Source organism: Lissotriton helveticus, chromosome 9 (assembly GCF_964261635.1).
Source record: "Lissotriton helveticus chromosome 9, aLisHel1.1, whole genome shotgun sequence".
Classification (NCBI taxonomy): Eukaryota; Metazoa; Chordata; class Amphibia; order Caudata; family Salamandridae; genus Lissotriton; species Lissotriton helveticus.
Window position 1 is genome coordinate 146261049 of NC_136070.1, and position 24483 is coordinate 146285531.

General features: G+C 45.0%; 1 protein-coding gene across 1 annotated transcript in view; it reads left to right on the forward strand.

Moving 5' to 3' along the window:
- SNAP23 (synaptosome associated protein 23) overlaps positions 1 to 24483 on the forward strand; it is a 172119-nt gene that overhangs the window by 58771 nt on the left and 88865 nt on the right. Inside the window, exon 2 of the mRNA XM_078659655.1 lies at positions 21148 to 21260. Within this exon, the coding sequence (XP_078515781.1) occupies positions 21204 to 21260 (57 nt within the window). The 5' untranslated portion in view covers positions 21148 to 21203. The remainder of the gene's footprint in view (positions 1 to 21147; positions 21261 to 24483) is intronic.

Here is a 24483-nt window from a genome sequence, read left to right on the forward strand (position 1 = left end):
TTTTGACGGCAAGCAAAAGACCTTTCATCAGTCGGAGGTGTTTAATTATCATAGCAAAATTGACACCTCCTTAACTACCATAAATGTGGCCAGTAGAGCTTTTGCAAAGAGGCAGCATCAGCATTGCGCACAAACTGCATCGATTTTGAATAACTTGTATTCCCTTTGAGCTAGAAACATTATTTATTCAAACATGCAGCAGATGGTGGACTATATGGCAAGGGCAGTACATTCATTACTATGAGTCAAAGTCCACAGATTTGTATTTTTTTTTCTAGTACCGTGACCATCATCTTCACCTGAAGAGTTGGAGGAGCATTAAGGCAACCTCTTAGCCATTAGCTCTGATTTTTAAGGCTACTGCTGAAGTTCCAGCAGGCAAACCTAACTAGAAGCATATAATGTTGCTTTCCCCTGCTTTAGGGGTCTGAATGTTTACAAATTTCCCAAAATTCCACCTCACAAGATGCTCTCGCTACTGAGAATATTCTTTTATTTCTGCTACTCTGAAATTCCAGATGAAGGCCAAGACCCATCCTGCTGTCTAGGAAAACAAGTTTGCTTTATAAATAAGGCCCTGTCAAGAACCTGAGACTGTTCTCTGATTTCAGGATAGTCCTACACTTTAATCTGCTAAATTCGTTTCCAATTTATAGAATAATAATCCCTTTTAAATTCTCTTCCCCCATGACCATTTATCAGCTATACATGGTCACCCACTAAAATAAACCAAGCTACTTGGCAAAAAAGGTCCATATTTCTCAAATTCACAACAAATCTTACAACCCTACCTTTCAAAACGTAGTGCAAGGAATACATACAGGGCAGGTATCTCCTCATATGCCACTAAATGATCTCACCCTTCACCTCACCCCCGGTCTATACAACACTGCAGGAGCGAGCTAAAATTCATCTCTTGCCCAGCCTTCTTGCTGCCCGTTGACTGGCTTCTCCTTCGTTTGGTCATCCTCTCTGCATCCCCTTGGCCTTCCAAGGTTTACTATTAGGATGGCTCAGTGATTTAAGCAGCTGCTGCTACATTTGTGCAGTGATTTGCAAGACACAAGTATTCCATTTGCAAGGTTCAGAGCTTCACTAACTTCGGGCCAGGTCAGTATACTGTGAATACAAAATCCCATATTGAGACCTAGTGCAGAGTACTGCATTATTAGGGCAGTTGACTCGTCAAAAGGTACATTACAGATATAGTTTGTGACTCTTTCAGAATTCACAATCATCTAGGCCAGTGTTGGTCTATCTCCAATATATCTCCTGTTCCAGACCCACATCACTCTAAATAGAGAAGGGGGTCCCTGGGTAATGCATAAGGTGACCAGGTTCAGGTCTTCTTATTAATTTGAGTGGAACTTCCTTCATAGGACCTTATGTCAAGTTAAAAAGGTGCATCCAACCCACAGCTGTTGAGGCGCCTTCTCTGTAGAACCAATCAGTGTTTTTTTATTTTGTTTACTACTTCTTTAACTTCTTCTTAAAGTGAATCTGCCGACGTTTCACCGCGGGAAAAACCCTTGCTCACTTTGCCACTGGATTCAAGCTAGCCTGTCTGATGAGGGATGTTACCCCGAAACTGGTCCCAGGATGTTTGTTTCTGATCCAGGGAAGACCTGACTTGACATTTCGAGCTGGACTGTTCCCATGAGGCACAGGGTAAAGACTGATTTGCTGGGTCTGAACTGGGGTGGCGAAGTGAGCTAAAGGCTGATGATTGATTCAACCCGGATCTGTGACTTAGGGTGAGTGAAAAGTTTCAGCACTCCGCCTATCATATCCTTGCGTATGTTTCGCAGACATTTCAACTCGGGACCAATACCTGCGTGCTCTGGACGTCCGTATTTGTCCCATGTTGATTGACATTTCCGCATAATAAGTAATAAATAAATGGCAGTCGTCCTAATTAACGCTGGCCAAAGTCTGCATGCCCTTACATTGAATAGAGCAAAGGGTCTTCACCTTTTGACATCCGTGAAACCCCACTGATTCACTGCAGGAAGCTGGTGACCCAGCCAAAGTAATTTCTACTATTTGAACCTCAAAATGATACTCGGATATACAGAGCCAAGCATACAGCAAACAAATACATACATAATGAAATATTTTATAAGAATATTTTATTGGGACGTTCGGCGCTTTCAAAAGTTATTTTTATTTCTAATTGTTTCTACTCTGGTTCCCGGTCTTGATTGTTTTTCCACCATTTTTCCTAGCTCTGGAAGTGTATTTGACCAGCTGTACGTAGAATTCTCAGTTGTTTATTTATTTTATTTTTTTTAAAGGGTGCATTGCTACAGCTATTCTCAGCAACTTCAATTTTTGACTTTTTGACATTATTTTATTTATTTGGCGGCACCTCTGCTTTGCAGATGTTGCCATGTGGATTAGTGGGTCTTCTCTGATTGATCCTCTTTTGTGTACACTCGTGAAATTCTTCTCCTCTGAATAGATTGGCGTTGAATAGCAGCCTATGTTTTTATCCCACCTGCCCCCAACTGGACTACCTACAGAGACAATCCAGGTAAAACCCTGTCTTTAGCATAATAGAAACCAAGAACATGACATGGACGCAGCAGAGTAAATTCCAACTACTAATTACAAATATATTTGCGCGCCTGTCTCTCTCGCCTCCTCCCCCATCATAGGGTGTGGTGCCCTGAAACAAGATATTACCTCTCTGGTTACTCGCCCACAACACCAAAACACTTCTCCCGAAGGATCTCAAAACGTGTAACACTCTGCCAACTGGACTTGTTCTTCATGGTGTAGGGTGCCACCTGCCTGAATATGTCCTACGGCACCCTCAACTGGGTACAAGTTCAGTGCAATGTACCACTGCTTGAAAACAACAGGACATGTTTTTTTGCGATGCTGAGTGCATTACATGAATCTCTAGAAGACCGCAAGCACTCGCAGTCAGAGGGACATGCTAATTAACCAATGTCTTTGCAACAGATAACTAAAGCTCTTATGAGCCACACCTAATTATAACCCTGGGAACGGAGAAGAAAGTTATTAATAGTTTCCCAAGGAGAAATGTTCTCCATTCGTGACAAGTTTGATTTAATTTGTTTTTCTATTTTTAAGATTTTTGTAATTAACCCCTTCGACGCTCATGACGAGCTGGGCTCGTCATGGCGTAGCCTCCTCGCTCGCTCATGACGAGCCCAGCTCGTCACGTAAAGTGCGATTACGAAAAACCCAGCGTACGGGCGGAATTCCGCCCGCACGCATGCGGTTAAGCAGCTTGACTTACCATGGATTGTGTTCTCCTTGCTCTTTCGAATTTTCTTAGGATTTCTTAGATTATTTTTTTTTAGGAAGTATTGGTTTGCTGTCTTATTTAGTGTGTTAACTCCCACAATCGTTTCTGATAAGTCTCACAATCCCTTATCTCTGTGTTGTAATGACAATGGTGCTGACATTAAATTTGATACATTTAGGACGCCCTAGATGTGCTACGAACTGTATATAGCGTTGAGCAAAAGCGCCATTTGTAAGTTATTTCATAACATCGTATCCTTGAGTTTCTGTGTGCCTTTTACCGAAAGTGTAAACGCCATTTCGAGAACATGCTAGTTCCTGATTGTTGTATTTCACACAGTGGTGAGTAGCTGAAAGTATCGTTTCCCTTTTCAGTGTATATGAGGCGTCATCAATACTTCCAGTGGTATTCATTTTATCAAGACCAGCTTTGCATTCTGGCTTGTATCTTTAGACGGGTGGAGACATCGCTGCCTTTAAGATTGTTGTGTTCTGATACTAATGCTGAAAACGTTTATTTATATTTTAAGGAAATACAACCAACATTTTAAAACGTAAGGTTTAAAACCTAATTTAACTTCAATGCATTATTATTGAGCCTTCTTAAAACAGAAGGGGCATATCTTTGTCAAAACTGTTTTCCGTATATCTGTTAGGAAAATGCACACAATTGTGTTTTAGAACATGGTGCCAGATACTTGGGGCAGTTAATATGATAAGCCCCCACCCCATAGCCTCTTTTAAAATCCACACTACTGCTCTACTGCGAAGCTCTGGCAGACATAACGACCAGCTATCTGGTAATTCAAACCCTACAAAGGATCTATAGACCTTGCCTACTCCTGTCCGCTGCTCCCAAACAAATTTTCTCTTATCAGGCTTAGAGTGTCATCAATATTTTCACCAGTCTTATGAAGGAAAGGGAGGATTGGGTCACAAATGTTTGTGCCAGGCCTGCATTCTCCACGCAATTTTTCTTCAGTATGTTTCCCAGCTACTCCACAACATTTCTTTTTCTAAGTGAGAAGGTGCCTTTTTGAGTAAAAGTACCAAAGTCCAAGGTTTGAACTTGTAAAAATTTCTGACCTAAAATCATCAGCCTTCCAAGTCACTAAGTATCCTACGATTCAGATTTCAATCCTTGCGATCTGCTATCCAAGTTACCCACACGTTACGTATTTTGTGAGTTGCCCATCTTTGTTGTGTGAATTAATAGTTTTGTGCACCACGACCATGTCCATTTCCCAGCAGATCGGCCATACTATGTGTTAGGAAGCTGTTAGACTGTAGCCACAACTATTAGGACTGCCTTTAGATGACCAACCCATTGTATTGTTATTGTTTGTCAGTCTTCTCCTTGTCCATTACTTCTTTTCACTACTCCAATTCTAGTTTGATAATTGGAAAAGTAAATGCTGGTTACTTTGAACCGCCAGAGTTTGTCAGGGGAGCATCAACAAGGGTCTTCGTGCAAATTGGATACAATGAGAAAAGATGATGTACTTTTTACACTGTATGTATAACATGGTCACTATATCTGTCTGAAACAAATATCCAAATGAAGCTCTTCTTCATATGTGTCTGTCGGATGCAGCTATGGTCATCAACATGTTTTCACAAAGGACTGGATGACGTTCTTTCCTCTTCCATTCTCCTTCGCTTTGTCGGATATCTGTTTGGTTCATATTTTATTGCAGTGCCTGGTTCTAAAGGTAGCCATATCCTCAAGCCAAGCCATGCCATGGACATAAAGACCTAGCCCTTATTGGTTTCAATTAGCACAATTTGGCTTCCGTAGGTATGCTCTTTAGAGTCTTCAAGATGTGCATCTGCTCCATTCTCTCAAAGGTCAACATTGCAGCAAAGGGGCAAACAAACAGCTAAACCTGCAAAACGTGGCTGTCCCCAATACTGCACCCTTTCGCTTGGTCTCCAGTGTACACCTCTACCGCTTGTAAGATCTTCAGAAATCTGACTGGGTAAAAGGACAGGGGGAGATTGGGCTTTTCCCCAAAAGCTTCCATTATCATTATCTACTTTCTCCACAGTGGATATATGTACTTCTCACAGAAAGTTGAGACCATATGGCAATAGTAAAGGCATTCTCTAGCCTTGCCGCAAGTATAGACTCCTTCTGCAGAGGAAAACCCTCAGATGACTGAAGCCATTACCCAAGCAAAGGCAGCATGCTCCATTATTGTACCGCTGCTCATGCAACAATAGACCATGTCAGCCCTTTCAAACATTCTCCCTTGTGGTTTGGAATGTCTGCCTTTTACTTCAGTTTGTCAAACAAAACACGTCATGGCAATAAGAATAAAATGTACTTTGTTAATAAGTTGGATGTTTTTATTCAGTAAAAGAGTTGTCATATAGAAAGGAAAAAAGTAGTGCCTCTTCAAAATAACGTGCCATGGTTAATCCCTGAAAAAAGTCTCAGTTGGTTTAGCGGAGTTGTTGGGTGTGACTGATCGCAGATTTGCTCTTCAAATTAATATATTTTAAACACTTATTTAAGATCATTCTTTCAAGGGATACTGACGACAGGACCTGGAATAGGTAGAATAAGTCAAGGTGTGGTCACACTTCATTTGAAAGGCAGCAAATGTCTCAAAACAAAATGCATAATCCATTTTCAGTAGTGGCCAAAAGTCCTGCATTGGCTGTTTGAAGTAATACCTTGTCTTCAGAAGTGTTGTACAGGCTCTGAATGGTCGGTATGTTACAGGACCTAGAGATCCATTAAAACTGCAGTGGCCGTACAATGTTTCACTTATCTGCATACTTAAAACCTACTTAGTGATCACCAGTCACGCTTCTGTCGACTCTAGGTGACGGAAATGATATGCTTAATTTGTGTCGATGGTTGTAGGTGGTGGACCCAAGCACTCGTTTTTGGGGACCGGAACACATCTTTTATCATTAGACCTTGACCCAGAGCTAAGGAGGGAAGGGTAGAAAAAGAGAAAGGTAGGTCAGAAAAACAATGATAAAGGGAGAAAGTGCAGATGAAAAAGAATCTACAAGAATGGAATAAATAAATGGGAAGAGGAGATTAGTAGAAGAAAGAGGTGAAGACCTAAAATCAAGACTCTGCAACGGGCTTCTAAGAAAATGGTCTCTTCACAGTTTTTTAAACAAATTAAATACTGCAGAAAGCAATATCTTGCACCTAAACAAAGAACTGGTAAGCTTGCAAGACAAGGTTAAAACATGCTGTGATTATTCTCAGCTATCTGTAATGCCATTGGTCACAAGGTGTTACTCAAACATTTGGATACACCTTCTTGTCTTGACTTGTAACTAAAATCTAAGTCCTGATTTATGTCGATTGTGAGCAGTCACACCCATCCCATTAAGCCAGGCTCCTGTAGGTATATTATCATTAATATCAACTGCGAAGTTGCAAAGTGATCATTCTAGAGGCCCTATATGACTCGCTGTCAAGAAAGAAAATAGAAGACGGGGAGTATCAGATAACGTATGAAGGGTTCTTCTAAATGGTTAGTACTATAGAAATATTTGAGACCGCTTACCCTGCGTTAGGTGAAGCATCACTGTAACTAGCCCCCAGGCAAACATGGTCACTTGCCCGAGAACCGAAGATATGTAGCGCTGTACTCCACTGGAAATGAAACCAGGTCAGAAACCGGTTTCTAAACCAGTAAGCTACATCACAGAGAACTGGAACAAGTTTTAAAAAAAACTGTAGCCATGTCAAAATACCCAGGTACATCCAAAAATAAATACATGGGTAGTTTGACTTGGCTACTGTCTTTTTGACGTTGCTCCAGTTCTCTTTCCATCCCAGAAGAAATACATGGGTCAGTACAAGGGAACAAGGAGAAGGGAGACCGAGGAAGACAACAAAGGGGGAACAACAAAGATGTGGGATCACAATTACAGGTGTGAACTGTAACGGCAAATGATGGAGTCAAAACAACCGTTCTTGCCTGACAGGCTTCTGCATCCACTAACCCTGAATAGGGCCCTGCGCTGTCTGACCTGGAAGGCAACGATCAGTACTCAGGTGCATGAAGCAGCTTATTTCAGACCATAAGCTGGAAGCTGTTGCCCTCCATGACTGTAGTATCCATTGTCGTGTTATCTCCTCCATGAGGCATGTTTTCAAACTTTCTTGTGTGGTGTCTTACCCCAAACCTGACAGGATATTGGAGCTCAGACCTTGTGGCAAACTGCTTGAAAGTTGTCCATCACTATATGAAGTTCAATTTGCTCTAGTTCAACAGTTACAAGTCCAAGATCCTGCTTTTTGGCTCATTGGATGCTTGACTCCCACTCTACTTTTTGTCAGTCTCTGTGGGGCTGACCACATAGCCATTTCAGAAGTCCTGTAGAATGGAGTGCAAATGAGGACGTCGCTGTCACCCTTAAGTCGAAGCAGTCCCACAGAATGTGTTCCATCATTTTACTCCAGCTTTATTCAATCCTCCCTGGAGTTTCTTACTCGATCTCCTCCAGACCCAACTACTACAAAGGCATTGATACACTGCTTGCAAGAAATTATCTTCGCATACATCTGAGAACCCAGAACCACGTGGTATCTTTTACTGAACTTGAGCGACATCAATTATATCAGAATATCTCTTAAAAATGGCGTTTACTATCAGTAGAAGAAACATTTAATCAGAAAATGTTATGCCTGGTACACAAAGAACTGGACGACGGCGCCCTAGATTCGCTCTACTTTTTCTTCCAGCCTTAGCAGATGGTCCGGGTTAGCCTGACAGGGTCTTCTTCCTTCAGACGAGACATACAAGCAGTTTGGGGGTAGGTCTTCTTGCACAGGGATTGTAGTAAAGAAACAACATCTCTGCGCATCACAGACCAAAGGATGACTCCCTGAACTTCCTGTGAGACCTCAAAATACCTCTTCCAATAGACCTTTGCCTATGAGCATAGCAGTGCCCATACACATGCTTTGTTTGCTATTCTTTCATTTTCAGTGTGGTCGCATGGATCACCTAAAGTTTCTGGAGAGCAGTTACCAACCACCCTGTTGATTTTCCAAGATTTGCTCCACCATCTGCACTTCTGAGCTACCATGTTATTAAAACAAAAAAGACTACCACTACAAAATGCTTTCAAACCCTTTGTAATAACACAGATGGTTCAATGAGATTTCCCTTCACACCTAAGTCAAATTGAGCTACAGGTATGTAGGTCAGTAAAGACTTTAACTGAAGAGAGCCAACTCCTTACTTTTAGCAACAGTTTCCATAATTCGCAATATATCCAAGGGTCCCTGATGGGTCTTCTCTGCGCCCCATGCTCTTTAACATCTTTCTGTGTCCATTGGCTCAACTGATCCGATACCTTAGTTTCATCCCTTTTAGCTACGCAGATGATACCCAAATTTATTCTAGGATAAGTCATCCTCCCCAAGTACTTTAAAGACTGCATGACACACATCATTGAATTGATCTCTAGATATTACCTCAAAATTAATGTAGTCAAAACTGAGATAATGCTCATCCCTTGGCAGAGATCTCCTGTCCTGGTCTCTCTCGACCTTTGGTCACTGAACATGTGCCCCCCACCCATCACACCTACCACAGTGTGCAACTTAAGATTCCATTTTGATCGAGATTTTGTCTCTTTCCAGTGAGTAAGCTAGCGTCCACTTGTTTTGGGATTTTTAGAATTCTATGAGTCTTCCCTATCTCCATAAAAATTCCCATCTTCTGAACTGGTGCAGTGTCGGGCTTCGTCGGATGCGAAGGGGGAGTTCCAGGTCTCGGCTTCAAGGTAGGAGAAGGTTCTGCCACCTGCTCTGGTCCTGTGGATGCGAGGGATCGTGGCTAGGGCTTGGTCGGCAGAGCTGAGGTTTCTCTTGGGGGGCGCGGAAGGAGATTTGTTTGTTGAGGTATTGGGGTCCAGTGTCATGGGGGGCTTTGTAGGAGTGTGTGAGCAGTTTAAAGGTTAGTCTTTATTCGACGGGGAGCCAGTGGAGGTCACGCAGGTGATGTGGTCATGTTGTGGGATGCAAGGATAAGTCTTTCTGGAGTTTGCAGAGGAGTTTTTTGTTTATTCCAGCATAGAGACCGCTTCTGTAGTACAGCCTGCTCGTGATGAGTGCGTGGATGATGGTCTTCCTGGAGCTGGGGGTGGAGGGGTGCATTTGAAGGACTTGGGAAGTATGCGGATGGTGTTGAAGCATGTGGAGGACACAGCGTTGATCTGGCGGTTCATGGTGAGTGAGGAGTCGAGTATGATTCTGAGGGTGCATGCTTGGTCCTTTGGGTTGGGGGGTTTCCGAGAGTAGAGGGCCACCAGTTGTTGTCCCATGCAGAGGGGGTGGAGCTCAGGATGAGGGCTTCTGTTTTATCTGAATTGCGCTTCAGGCAGCTGTTGCTCATCCTGGTTGCAACATCTTTCATCCCTTCTTGGAAATTGAACCTGGGGATGTCGGGTTCCTTGGTGAGGGAGAGGATTAGCTGGCTGTTGTCGGCGTATGAGACTATGAGTCTGTGATTTCTGACAGTGGTTGCAAGGGGTGCCATGTAGACGTTGAAGGGGGTGGGGCTGAGGGAGGATCCCTGGGGACTCCGCATCTGATCTCTGTCGGTTCGGAGAGGAAGGGCAGGAGTCTTATTCTCTGTGTTCTGACTGAGAGGATGGATCAAATCCAGTTAAAGGCTTTGCCTTGGATGTCGGCATCGTGGAGCCTGAAGGCTAGTGTGCAGTGGGAGCACAAATATTTTACACATTACCATACATTTAGCCTGTGTGCAATAGCTACCAGGGGGTTTAGCGCTGGTTAATTTAGTGACTTTGAGGGTTCACACTGACAAGGGTTGTCATTGTTCCTTGAGGTGATAATAATCCAATGTCTTGCACCTCTTTAGAAGTTTAACAGAATAGAAGACTTTGCCAATGTGCAAGTCCCTACAAAACTATCATTTGGGGTGCTATCAGCTGGTGTCCAACCATTGACACCCAACAGCCTAATAAAGTCGGAAGCATAATCAAATAAAAGAAGTGCTTGGAGAATATGCCATCACAGAACATAGTATGAAAGACCACCCCACTTTCCACAACTTTTTATGTTAAATCCACAACTTCAATAACCTCAGGCTACAAACTGTATTTTTTTTTGGTGTAAAATTTACAAACTGTATTTTTTAATGTTATTATCTTGCAATGTGTTTGTACTCGCAGTGCAACTGGCAAATTAAAACAATAGTAGATAAAGTGCAAACACCAGAAAAAAGATTTATTTATGACTTCAATGCATTTTTCTATGCATTCTTCTACTGTTTAAATTCATTAACCCATTAGTGCTTAAGTTCAAGTTTCATTGATAAACGGACCAACGTGGATTTGAGAACCTGCCAGAGATGGCTTTGGCTCTCAACGACTGCTAGAATGCAAAAAACGTTGTTGAACATAATAGATGACGTATTTTAATTTCCTTTGCCAGGCTTGGAAAAACATACTTGCTAGCTAGTACTTTTGTCTATAACTCTAATGTTTAACTAAAAGTTGACCTCCATCTGAGGAGATGTTGTATTCGTGTTCTTTGTGATGTATTTGTACGTAAATTAATTTATTGCATTTACCGAATAATAAAAAATGTATTAGAAATTCACAATGCGTTCTGTATGTTTCATTTAAAATTGTGAGTATACTTAAGATGCAGTCATTGCAAGGTGTCAATTGTGTTTTGGTCTTTTAAGAGTCTGGCAGAAGGAAGTCAGTGTCTGTCAAATTCATGCAGGCAAGATTATTGAAAATCTTACACTTCGTTTTTAACCCCCTTTTTTCCCTTAAATTTTCCTCCGTGGGCATGCTTCGATTGGCCGGCGGTGATCCCCCTCCGGAGGCAGTCATTCAGGTACCTGGGTGTATGGGTGACCCTCCTGCCTGAGCTAGAGTGGGCTATCAACGTTGCCCCGCTAGTCACCCGGATCAAAACCGATCTTAGGAACTGGCAGTCCTTTCCCCTTAATCCATTAGGCCGGAGCGCCTTTTTCAAAATGATGATCCTTCCCCGCTTTCTTTATATTTTACAGAACACTTCGATTCACCTCTCGAGTAGCTGGTTCAAGGAACTGGATAGCACGCTTATCCGGTTTCTGTGGGAAAGTGGGCGCTCACGGCTGTCCCTGTCCCATTGCCGGGTTCCCCCCCTTTGACGGTGGTACGGGAGTCACCAACCTCTATTTTTACTACCTAGCCAGCAAACTCATTGTGATTCACGATTGGTTTGCGGGGGGCTGGTCCGACCCAGACTACCGGGTGGAGCTTACTGTCCTTGACTTTGCGCAGATACAGGGCTTCCTATACGGCTCCCCGGTGCCGCACTCTATGCCTAGAGATAGAGAGATAGAGAGATATAGAGATATAGAGATAGAGATAGAGATAGAGAGATAGAGAGATAGAGATATATAGAGAGAGAGATAGAGAGATAGAGATATATATATATAGAGAGATAGAGATAGAGAGATATATAGAGATAGATAGAGATAGAGAGATAGATATAGAGAGATAGATAGATATAGAGAGATAGAGATAGAGATAGAGCTAGATATAGAGAGATAGAGATAGAGCTAGATATAGAGAGATAGAGATAGAGATAGATATAGAGAGATAGAGATAGATATAGAGATATAGAGAGATAGATACAGAGAGCGAGAGCGATAGAGATAGAGATAGATAGAGAGATATATAGAGATAGATAGATAGATAGATAGATAGATAGATAGATAGATAGATAGATAGAGATATTCCGTCAATAAGTGCCCTGGGGCGATTCAGAGCACTACGGCTCCTTCGTCAGAGAGAGTGGCAGTGAAAACAGCAACAGCAGCTCACCAAATACTTAAATGCATGCACAGTTGTAATTAGTTACAGGTGAGTTTTCATCACAGCATTCTGGTACATGTAGTTTTTATGATAATGAGCCCTGTATTCTCGAGTGGGTGCTGTGTCAGTGTCACGCCTCAGGGCACTTTTTGATGGAATATATATAGATATATATATCAAGTTAGGGATACTCTGATCCCCTGGGGCCTATGAGGGTAACCCACAGGGACTTCACCTGGTGCCAAAAAGGTAAGAAAACTGCAAAAAATTTTGCTATCCCATAGGACTCCTACGGGACTGGAAAAAGAAATGGCAGCCAGCCTGCATTTTCTGTGTTCATAAAGGGGGAGGGGGGGGGGGGGTTGCATGCTTCCCCCCCCCCCCAAACCTCTGGAGGAGCCAACCCCTGGGGCTGAAAAGTAACAAAATGCGGAGGGGGGGGCCATGGGCCCCCCTCTAGTAGAGCCTCAAAAGGCCCACGGCCTCCCCTCCCCTCCCTGAGCCATTATAGGCCATGGGGAGGCCACCACTAGGGCCAGTTACTTTAAGTGGGGTGGCATGTGGCCCTCATCCCAGAGCAATTAATGGCCCAGTGAAGCCCATCCCCAGGACAACGTGGTTTCCCTGCCTAGGACCTTTGTTTTCTCTCACTTTCCAGGAGCATTTTCAAACTCTTGCCAGGTGGGAGAAAGCACAAAGATCAAAAGATTGCTCATGCCAGAGGGAGCAGGCTTAGGAGCTGCTCACTCTGGGTGGGAGCAATTCCAGCTCCGCTGCATGCGGAGGGCCGCGGGCGGTCTTGGGACTGCCCCTGCGGCCCCAACGACTATATGATGGTTACTCTGGGAAACCACCAGGGAACCCACCTTAAAAAAAAAAATGCAGGCCCCGGGGAATGGGGTCATTGGGGCCGATAGCAGCTTGGGAGTGTGGGTTGTGCTGCCCTATCCCCATTTCGTAAAATTTCTGCAATGGGGTGGGCTCCCTAAGGCCTTTAGAGGCTTGGGAAGTGGGGAGTGCCGTGGCTCCTCCCCATTTTGTAAAATTCCAACCTCTGGTGGGCTTCCTGAGGCCTATAGAGGTTTGGGGGTCATGCGGCCCCCCCAATAAATTAAATGATTAGGTATAGTAAATGATGGTGTACCCAGGGTCAATAATAGCACTGGGAAGGGGGCAGTGCAGCCCCTTTTTCCTTTTCATATAGACCCTGGGGGATGGGGTCCCCAGGGCCTAATGAGTCTCGAAGGGAGGGGCATACAGACCCCTTCCCCTATATTTAAATGAGTGGACTTGGGGGATCGGGTCCCCAGGGACTCTCAAGAAGGCTCAGGGAGAGGGGCCAAGCAGCATGCCATCCCCAAATAAAGTAAATGATGAGGGCCCCAGGGGATGGGGTACCCGTGCCGTTAATGGCTCAGGAAGGCAGGCCGTGCAGCCCCCTCCCCTTTTAACATAGGTTCTGGGGCCCCCAGGGCCTAAAGAGGCTGGGGGGGGGCGTGCACCCCCCCTTTCATTTATTTAAATGAGTGGCCCTGGGGAATGGAATCCCAAGGGCCGAACCGGGCTCGAGGAAGAGGGGCCACACGGCCTCTTCCCATTAAATAGGAAAAAGGCACTGGGGATGGGGTCCCCTGGGCCAGGCCCTGTGGCCATCTCCCCCCACGCATGGCCAATGGCTGTGCACAGTATGATGTTTAATGCATGAGGGGTGTTAGCTGCAGGCCAGGCCCATTTGCCAACTCCCCGCCATGCACGACCGAAGGCCCTGCGAAGTGTGGGGTTGGCTGGCTGCAGGCCAGGCCTTGGGGCCAACCCCCCTACTGTGCACGGCGAAAGGCTGTGCACAGCGCGGGGGTTGGATTTACACAGGGTAATTAAACTTACTTTACGTTAAAACACCCTAGAAATTCAGTGAAAAAAACCAAAGGTTGAAGTAACATTCTGGTTAGGTAAATTTGTCAGTGACAACATAAATGTGTGAAAAAGCACGGAAATTCACAATTTATAGTTAGCAGAGCTAACTATAACTTGCACCCCTACCATGCTCTGCTTATGGCCTCCCATATTACATCACATATGACATTTTCTATGACATCATTTATGATATCACTGGTGACATCTCAAATGACATGTTAAATGGCATAATTGATGACAGCATCCAAGCTTCTTTTGTATACATTGCTCTGTAAAAGGGATAGCATTAGCGCTACAAAAGTAAGTGCAAAACAGCTCAGAAGAATACAAGGCATAATTACAGAAACCAGTCCCTTACGTGGCCATGCCCCCTAGGGCCAAGCTTTGTGGCCAGTCCCCCACCTCACACGTACAAAGGTCATATGTCGTGTGAGGTTGGCTGCATTTGGGCTGGTGGGCTTCATGGCCTGACCTCCAACCTTGCGGCCAGCCCTCCATTGCTCACAGCCAAAGTTAATTTGTAGCGTGGGGTTGGCTGCAGTTGGGGGATTGGCCTATGGCCAGCCCTCTGCCATGCACGACAGAATGCTCTGCAGAGTGTGGAGTTGGCTGCTTGTGGGGGTTGGCCGTAAGGCCAGTCCCTGCATCCCTGCAGACCAAGCCCCACCAGGCACGGCCAGAGGCCTTGCTTGGCGGTGGGTTGGATTAAAGTATGGTAATTAAATATTACTTTACATAAAAAAAATAAGCCCCCAGAAATTCACTGAGAAAAACAAAAGTAGCGGTATATTTAGGTATAATGTTCAGTATTGAACTTAAACCACAAATCCACCAGTTATAGTTGGGTATCTCAAGTAACTGTAACTCGTGCCCTAAGGTAACTAACTTGTGCCCTCTCCATGCACTGCTAATTACCCTACATATTACATCACTCATGACATTGTCATTGATATCACTGTGCATGGCCGGGTGCGAGTTACAGTTACTGTCACAAAATCATCCTGTGCTCTGGACACCCCCATTTCTTTGCAGACTGGTACTGGTGGTAACTGACTCGGACTATCCCTGGGCTCTGCCTAACCAGGCTCACGGCCAGTTCTATGCTGAAAACACTTAGAATACACTGTAAACACCTACATACACGAATATATACTATGGTTTAGGGTACCTCTATGATTGGCATGACCCACCCTATAAGTCCCAAGTACATAATAGGACAAGGGGATTAAAACTACATTTAGGTCGATTAGTATATAATAGGGTTGACAGTTTAGAGGACAGCAGCCCTTTCTGCACTTCATGTATGTACTGATGAGAGCCTGAGGTCATTTTAAAAGCAGCCCTGTGTTGCAGAGCAGCTTCTAAATGTAAATTCTATCCAAACTCGACTTTGGTGTTGGGGCAGTAAAAATTAAACAACAATATGTTGGCCTACTAGGTACCCTCTGGGTCTACGTAAGGTGTCCCAGGTGTGGAGAAATCAGGTACTTATAAGGAAGACCCTTATTAAAGAGGTTCTGTATGCCCCGGGGATAGAGAAATTGCACATTTCACTTCACTCATTGTTGTAAAGTGCTTCCCAAAATCGGCTTTTGAGCTAGGAGTACTTTGGAGGGAGATCTACATTGTTTTTCTATATTCGGGACCCCTAAAGTCTCCCCCAGTGTGCCGGGGGGGGGGGGGGGGGGGGGGGGGTCAGGTAGTTATAAACAGGAGCCTTCTAAAAGCGGTTTTATAGGCCTTGGTGAGGAAGAAATTGGACATTTCAATGTTCCCATTGTAGATCCCAAGCCACATAGGTTAGCATTGGAGTAGTTGATGAATTCATAACTACCGCAAGGGTCAGCCGTAAAATATTATTCAAGGACGTAGGAGAATGGTTTTGATAAATCCAACCAGATGCTGTTTTGAATTTATGCTAAAATGTACAGAAAAGAAGTTATAAGACATTCTTGTCTGTAAGCCAAAATCCAGTGGTCTACCCTGATTGGTCATGAGGACTGGCCCTTTTACTTCGGTTGTTACACGGTACGTCTTCATCAGTCTATAAGCATTATTTTATTTAATGAGTTTCTCTTACTGCAGGAGGGTCTCTATTGCGCAGTTGTGACCACTGGCTTGTTTATTTAACTCTGAGGTCTTCAGGGGCCATGCAAGACAGAAGGGGGCAGCTTAGCGATGCCTTCAAGCATTTGAATTGGAGTAGGTCTTGCATTTGCGAGAGTTTAGGCTGTTGGCATTGTAAATGACAAATCCTTTTATTTATTTTTTTTAAACCAAAACATGAATAAAAGGCACTGTCATTTACAATTCCAATAGCTCAAACTTGTGTAAATGTGAGACCTATTGCGTTGTAGATGCTTGTTTGATTCTATTTCCAAACTAGAACATCCCTATTTCCTTCTGGTTTTTTTCAGTGAATTTCCAAGGTTTTTAAAAATCATTTTCCTTTCTCTAACTTCCTATAACCTTTTTAGGTCTCGCCTGTCGATGCGCATGCGCATCGAGCAAGGCGAGAGTATTGGCACTTATCCGCTCTTTATCCACACTGCAAGGAATCGTGGCGATTCCTTGCAGTGCACGAGAAATTTAAGCTCAATGCGCATGCGCATTGAGCTTAAATGCGCGTGCACATGCCCCCAGCCTTGCCTACTCTCTCTCACAGCCTCCCCCAGCTCCGCCCCCTCACTACTTGATTGCACGGCCGCTAGGCCGTGCCTCCCCTACTCTCCTCCCCCCTCCTCCTCTCCTCCCCTGCCTGCCTGCCGCTAGGCCGTGCCTCCCCTACTCTCCTCCCCCCTCCTCCTCCTACTCTCCTCCCCTGCCTGCCTGCCGTGTCGCACCTCTCCCCTCTCCGCCCCCTCCCCTGCCCGCCCCCTCCCCTGCCCGCCGTGTTACGGTGAAAGGCTTGTTTTTTGTTTGTATAATTTAACCCGCTCCGCCCCCTCCCCTTCCCTCCGTGTCGCATTTCTCCTCCCCCCTCCCCTCTCTTCCGTCCGTCCGTCTTGTTTTCTTTCTCTCCTGCCTCTTGTTATCATTTTTCAACCATGCGGCTTAGTGGGCATCACACTGGGGCGCAGTTGTGGCACGACTTGCGGTGCACGCCAGTGCATCAGTTTATTTCGTTACCGCCTCCCGTTTTTTTAGGTTTACATCAATTACTTTGTTTCTAGAGGCGTTTCCATATCATCAATACGTCATCTAACAGGCGTGTTTACTAGGCGTTTTCATTTACTATTTGGTCCTCACTATCGCCTGTTAAAGGGATATCCCCCCTAGGGGCGGCGTTCTAGCTACCTCAGCATTGCTTTAACCATAACGATTGGCCCTTATAGAAAGAGACAGATGGCGGCACATTGGGTCATTTCGTATTGCCAACGGCTGCGGGACGCCATCACTCATCCTTTATGCGGCTCCCGGAGGTTGTCATACATAGAACGGAATATCTTTTTCTCCGGTAAGGAAGCGTTTCTCGCCCGTTAGTAAACCCCATTCTGTTTTAATTAATTATATACCGAATAACAATCTACAACCTATTTGGGTTTGTTTTATTCACCTTTATTTTTAGAAACGCAAACCTGGCGTGGCGATACATCCTCCCACTCCTCCATTACGACGGCAAGCTCCTATGACTCTTTATTGATCTAGACGATAACAGTAACAGTTTTCATATTTGTTTTCGGTAACATTAGATTATCAGCTTTAACGCAACGTGTCGCTTAATTCGGTTCTAGCCGAGTCGTCGGGGGTAGTAAACGCAATACCAATGAAACCATACACAGCAAAACAAGAACGTTTTTGTCTTGTGCTTATCTGTCCTGCGTCTAAAGTATTTTGCTTCCTTAAAGGCAATAGGGATGGAACGTTCGGCGCCTGGAATGCTTGGATTGGCGCTATTTTGGCTCGTCAGTTCCCATGAGAAAATGGCTGAGCCAGAGCTAGACATCGGGCCCGAGCCAGCCGCGAGACCTGCTTTTCTTGCCCACCTTTACTTCCAAGCACGACAAGCCCTGCTAGATAAGTTGCTCTGAAAGTGAACCTGGTGTCGATGGGTACAGAGAGGTGAAGTGCATTCTTATGCAACGATTTCCATTGCATGACCTGTTTTGTAATAGCCGTTCGTCAGAGTGCATGAGTCATTCAAATATTCGTTCTTAGGAATATAGGCCTAATGGCTATCTATTTCCAGTGCCAGGTGTTGTCATGATCATAAAGCCACGGTTTTTTATTTAATACACATGTTTACATGGCCATTCGTGCTACTCCATGACAGCATTGCCACCGCATAATTAACAATACGAAGGACCCTCATTAACGTGGCAGGAGGTAGCTTGGGTACTAATATGATGCTATTTGGCTGCTGGATGGGGGTTGCTTAGTGGGAGTTGAGGGGCATTGTTTTATCCATTTGCAAAACTCGTGCTTTAGGCCATATTTGTGTGCTGCACCCGAGTAACCCTTTCTGAGTTAATGTGCTGAGCATGATGTATAGCTAAGCTGTGCTGTTCTATTTTACGTAGGCCACTACCTTACATTATTGCTCCAATAAAAATATTTTTTTTTAACGTGGCAAGAGGTTTATATTTAGTTAAAGATACAAAGGAAAACATTATAAAATTCCTTCTTTACCGATTTTTCTCTAGAAGCAAAGAAGAAAAGAAGTAACAAATAATCCAATATGGATGTCAAAGGGCAAAATCATACATTAATAGTTTAGAGAACAGCAGATTTAGAGTATTTGGAATACATTATCTTCACTCTGTGTATTTTATAGACTGTAAACATTCCTCAAAGTTAGTGTGAGAAGCTGGTTGGTATATTGTATTGTATTGTATTGTATTGTAATTCTTCACTCACCCTCAACCCCTCACCCTCACTCACCCTCAACGCCTCACCCTCAATCACCCTCAACCCCTCACCCACCTTCACTCACCCTCACTCACCCTCACCCTCACTCACCCTCACCCACCCTCAACCCCTCATCCTCACTCACCCTCAACCCCTCATCCTCACTCACCCTCAACCCCTCACCCTCACTCACCCTCAACCCCTCACCCTCACTCACCCTCACTCACCCTCAACCCTCACCCACCCTCAACCCCTCACCCTCAATCCCTCACCCTCACTCACCCTCACTCACCCACACTCACCCTCACTCACACTCACCCACCCTCACTCACCCTCACCCTCACTCACCTCACCCTCACTCACCTTCACCCTCAACCCCTCACCCTCACTCACCCCCCCTCACCCTCAACCCCTCACCCTCCCTCACCCTCACTCACCCTCAACCCCTCACCCTCACTCACCCTCAACCCCTCACCCTCACTCACCCTCAACCCCTCACCCTCAACCCCTCACCCTCAACCCCTCACCCTCAATCCCTCACCCACACTCACCCCCACTCACCCCCACTCACCCCCACTCACCCCCACTCACCCCCACTCACCCCCACTCACCCCCACTCACCCTCACTCACCCTCACTCACCCTCACTCACCCTCACTCACCCTCACTCACCCTCACTCACCCTCACTCACCCTCACTCACCCTCACTCACCCTCACTCACCCTCACTCACCCTCACTCACCCTCACCCACCCTCAACCCCTCACCCTCACTCACCCTCACTCACCCTCAACCCCTCACCCTCACTCACCCTCAACCCCTCACCCTCAACCCCTCACTCACCCTCACTCACCCTCAACCCCTCACCCTCACTCACCCTCACTCACCCTCAACCCCTCACCCTCACTCACCCTCAACCCCTCACCCTCAACCCCTCACTCACCCTCACTCACCCTCAACCCCTCACTCACCCTCACTCACCCTCACCCTCAACCCCTCAGCCTCACCCTCACTCACCCTCAACCCCTCACCCTCACTCACCCTCACTCACCCTCACTCACCCTCACTCACCCTCACTCACCCTCACCCACCCTCAACCCCTCACCCTCACTCACCCTCAACCCCTCACCCTCACCCACCCTCAACCCCTCACCCTCACTCACCCTCAACCCCTCACCCTCACTCACCCTCAACCCCTCACCCTCACTCACCCTCAACCCCTCACCCTCAACCCCTCACCCTCAACCCCTCACTCACCCTCACTCACCCTCAACCCCTCACTCACCCTCACTCACCCTCAACCCCTCACTCACCCTCACTCACCCTCAACCCCTCAGCCTCACCCTCACTCACCCTCAACCCCTCACCCTCACTCACCCTCAACCTCATGCTAAAGATTTAAAAAAAAAACCCATAAACAATTCTAAAAGCACTAACTCTAATGCTGCGAGACCTATTGCATTTCTAATGCTTGTTGTTTAAGTGAATTCTATGAGGTTTTTTTTCAACTAGTAGTCACGTTTGTAGAGTGGTGGAGGAAGGGGGCGGGGCCTCTGACCAGCTCTCATGAATCCTGCTGTGTTGGACTTACTGAAGGTAACCGAAAGGCTTCTTGACACCATGACCCTCGGCATCCAAGGGGAGTTCATCCCCCAACCAGTAGTGTGCTAGGAGGCATGTTTGCACAGTAGTGAAAAAAGGAGGCATGGCCTCTGCTGACCTCTCAGCAATCCCGCTGTGTGGGACCTACTGGATACTGGAAGTAACAGTAGGGGTAGTTGGGCCCCAAAGACCCTAAGGGCACAGGGGGACTTTATCCCCCTACTAGAAGTCCTCCAGGAGGCGTGTTTGAAGAGAGGTGGTCAAAGGGGGCAGGGCCTCCGGCGACTTGCTGGGGCCTAACTTTTTTTGAGGGGGTGGGGTTTGCTCCCCCTCCCCCCCTCTGCCCCTTCTTTGGGCCGATTTTGGCCCGGGCTTGCCCTTTTTTCTTTATTTTTTTTAAAGAGCCGTGCCAATTTTGGCCACCATGAGCACATCCAGTCACGTGCAGAAATGGAGCTCTTTGACTCTACAGCACTCATGTTTTAAGTCCATCCACTGCTGTCGATATGAACTCAGACCATCACTACTCAATAGCTGATGAAAAGCATTGCCCACCATGTTGTAGTTTGCTCACTTTCAGTGGAACCAATGGAAATGTCTTTTTGTGCATCAGATTGTGTTGGAAGACAGGTTTTAAATTATATTGAGAATTGAATAGTATTTTTGTTTTTTATTTACAGAGAGAACGAGTGTTATCTGATTCTTTGTGAAAACGCTTAGAACATCTTAGCTCATCATGGGTGACATGACCGCAGAGGAAATACATTTGCGAGCCAACCAGGTCACAGATGAGGTAAGTCGCCCCTGTGTGAATCCTTACAGTAGTTCTGGTCTGTGCGTGTGTTTTGTGGGTACATTGTAAAGAAAAATCAGACTTTTATCTGTCAAGGATAAGTAAAACTGGGAACGTACCAACTACTAAACATATTTTGAAAAGACAGAAACCAAGATGACCTCTGGTTAGGATATGTCACCAATAGGCGCCTGCTTTATTCCAGCATTACTCTGCATTACTCTGCTCTGATGATACTGTACTCGTGGCTCCATCAGCTAATGTATCAAAGTGTTGTACTCCTTTGTATCATTAATGGCTGACGAGATCACCAATTTTCCCGAAAACTTTGATAATGGTGATCGGTTCTAAGTCTGCAAAACCTGTCATTAAAGATTATGCAAAAAGATAATTAACAGACTTCAATAGAATCATTGTCTATACATCACAAGGCAATCATTTTCCAGATCTATGCATCCAAATTGGGATCCAAATCATTTACATTTATGCTCCATATTTACAGTTGTGAATGTGTAGCTGTTGGGGGGGAATTGGGTCCATGTTGTTGCTACAAATCTACAAACTGAAGTGAACAGCTTCTGTAGATTTCTGCTAGCTGCAGAACTTGGTTATCCATATTTGGAAAGTGTTATTACATTTTACTCCTTTGGATCTCCATTTGGGCCAAGTTTGGGCCATGTGTGAGAGTCATTTAATTAGAACAATAACCTCTGATTGCGTGTCAGAATATGATGCTCATAGTATCCCATAGATTAAATACATGAACTCTTTGTATCTTGAACTTGGCAGGCTTGATTTATTTTTTAATGTAATATTAATAGTGAAGTGTAAGTCTTGGGCTAAATCTGAGTTTTTCACTGTCCAGCATGTTATGAGGGAGGACAAAGAACTTCCAAAACCACAAACAAGATCGCATGCACTTGAAGACCGCATCCACCATTGAACCATATCTCTGCTTGATGTACAATGCCCAGCATCAATTTTTACTGACTCGTTTTAGTCTTGACATTGTTCATCTTCTTATAAGTTTCTGTAAGAACCAGGCTTTTCTTGACCAGCTTCGTTCTTGACATTGTGAACAAATCACAGTTCTCTCCACTATACGCTTTATAATGGTTTGCTAATAAAAGCGATATTTGAGTCCAGTACTTAAATCTTTGATTTTGGCACAATCAAAACAAGCCTTTTTTATCTTTGAAAATGCTGCCAGATTGGCTTTCATGTATAGATCTATTCAGATATCTTAATGGTGCAGTTAGTTAAAGGAAAAGAATGAATGTTTTTGTTTCTTCTTGAATAATGAAATTGTTTTAAGCGTATGATCTAATTTTATTGCATTTTGTTAATTTTGTAATGTTTATAAATGTATGTTTTTAATTAGTCAAGTAAAGATATATGGATTTCATTGATTGGCAGTGTATTGGTTGAGTTATGTTGGGTTTTGCGGAATACCCCAATTTTTCAAATATAGTGTCTGAGCATTAAGCCAGTCTATAAGCACCTGATTGGCGTCAAAAGTGGTAAAAGTTCATGTAGGGCCATCTTTCAAGAAAGAAGGGTAAGTCAGCATCCCTGATTTTGCTTCCTTATGTCGCAAGTGGCTACCAGAAGCTTCTTTGTCTGACAGCCACTTCAGTTTGATGTGTTTGTTGGGTGCCACAACCAATATGCCAATATTCTCAGAAATTACGTCTATGTATTATTAGCTTTGACACTGCCCTCTACTGCTAAAAAAGAAGATGGTTTATTTAGAAGAGTCTTGCTCAGGATATTGTTTGTTCTAATAGAGATTTCTAACCACAAGTTCCTCACCTTATGAATTTCCCCAGGCGCTATACTGTTAACTTTCATAGCAATTCCCTGATTCATTGCCCAGTGGCATCATGCGGCTCAGCATCAGGCCATCCTGCCCAGGTCATGATGGCAGGCCCTATATTATCAATACCTCTGCGTGCTGACATCCGTTCCGGAGCACGAATCCGGTCATCTGCCAGAGATTTTTTCCCTATTTCTTTTCTAGTGTGCAGACCATGCCACACTAGACTACAGGTTTTAAGCTTTATGGTGGTTGTAACCAACAGATGTCTGCCTCTGGTGCCTTTGCTTCAAACACGACTCCGCGTCATGTCCATATTGAACTAAGATGAATAATAAGGCGATCATAGGACACAGAGTCTAGCTCATCATCACCCAACTCCATCGATTAAATAAAATGTTATGTTTTTTTAAACTTGAAGTTGGGGGCCCATTGGAAGTTGAGGGCACGGATGAGCTTACGGGGCCACTCACACTGATTAGTTGCCATTGGTCAGTGAGCTTATGTATATCCAAGAAGTCAAATAAAAAAACAAAGCATGTGTCATTCGCCCTGCCCCTCAGTCATGCGATGCTCCAAGCACCTCTGGGCTGGGAAGTCATTCCCCCCAAGCATAGCCGATTCAATTGCTAGTCCTGCTTTGCCCCCTTCCTGAACGGATACGATGCCACTGCAGCTACACCAACTAAGGTTGGCCATGGAGGAGATTTTTGGTGATGTGCCTGATCCCTTGGAGCACCTCCAGGCCCCATGGATGTGAGGATTTCCTCAGTTCGGTAACCATTAGTGCAGCCTTCCTCGATGCACACTGTGCCTCTTGACCTGGCACCCCTTTTCCAGTGTTGGTACTGTCAGCACCAGCCTCAGCGTAACCTGTAATTCCACCTTCAGCACCACTTTCGACACAGCTCTCAACATCACAACGGACTCCACCACCTTGAATATTGACGCAGGTGCCAACATCACAGACACTGGACACTGCAGCAATATTTCTGTGGGACTCGTGGACCCATCCCCCACTACTCAACATTATGTAGAGCAAGACACAGATGCCCCACAATATGATACTGGGGATTCTGAATATGACAATGATAACCAGTATGAGGGCAACACATTTGACAACCTCTAAGAGGCCAGTGGTCTGGCCACTTTGCCAGACATTGGTGTGAAGACTGGCTGCAGAGCTATACCTTAGTCAAGAGGTCAAAACCCACAAGCTTCCAGAAGTCCTCAGTCCAGCCAGGAGCCTCTACCACCCTTTAATGAGGCCCTGACCGATATTCTGATGGGCACCAAGCTCAAAGCAGGATCTTGCCCATCAGTCAATAGACAATAGGCCTTTAGCAAGTGGGAAGGAGAGACAGGCCTGCTCCTGGAGTTCCAAACTTTCTTCTGCAGCACCCAACT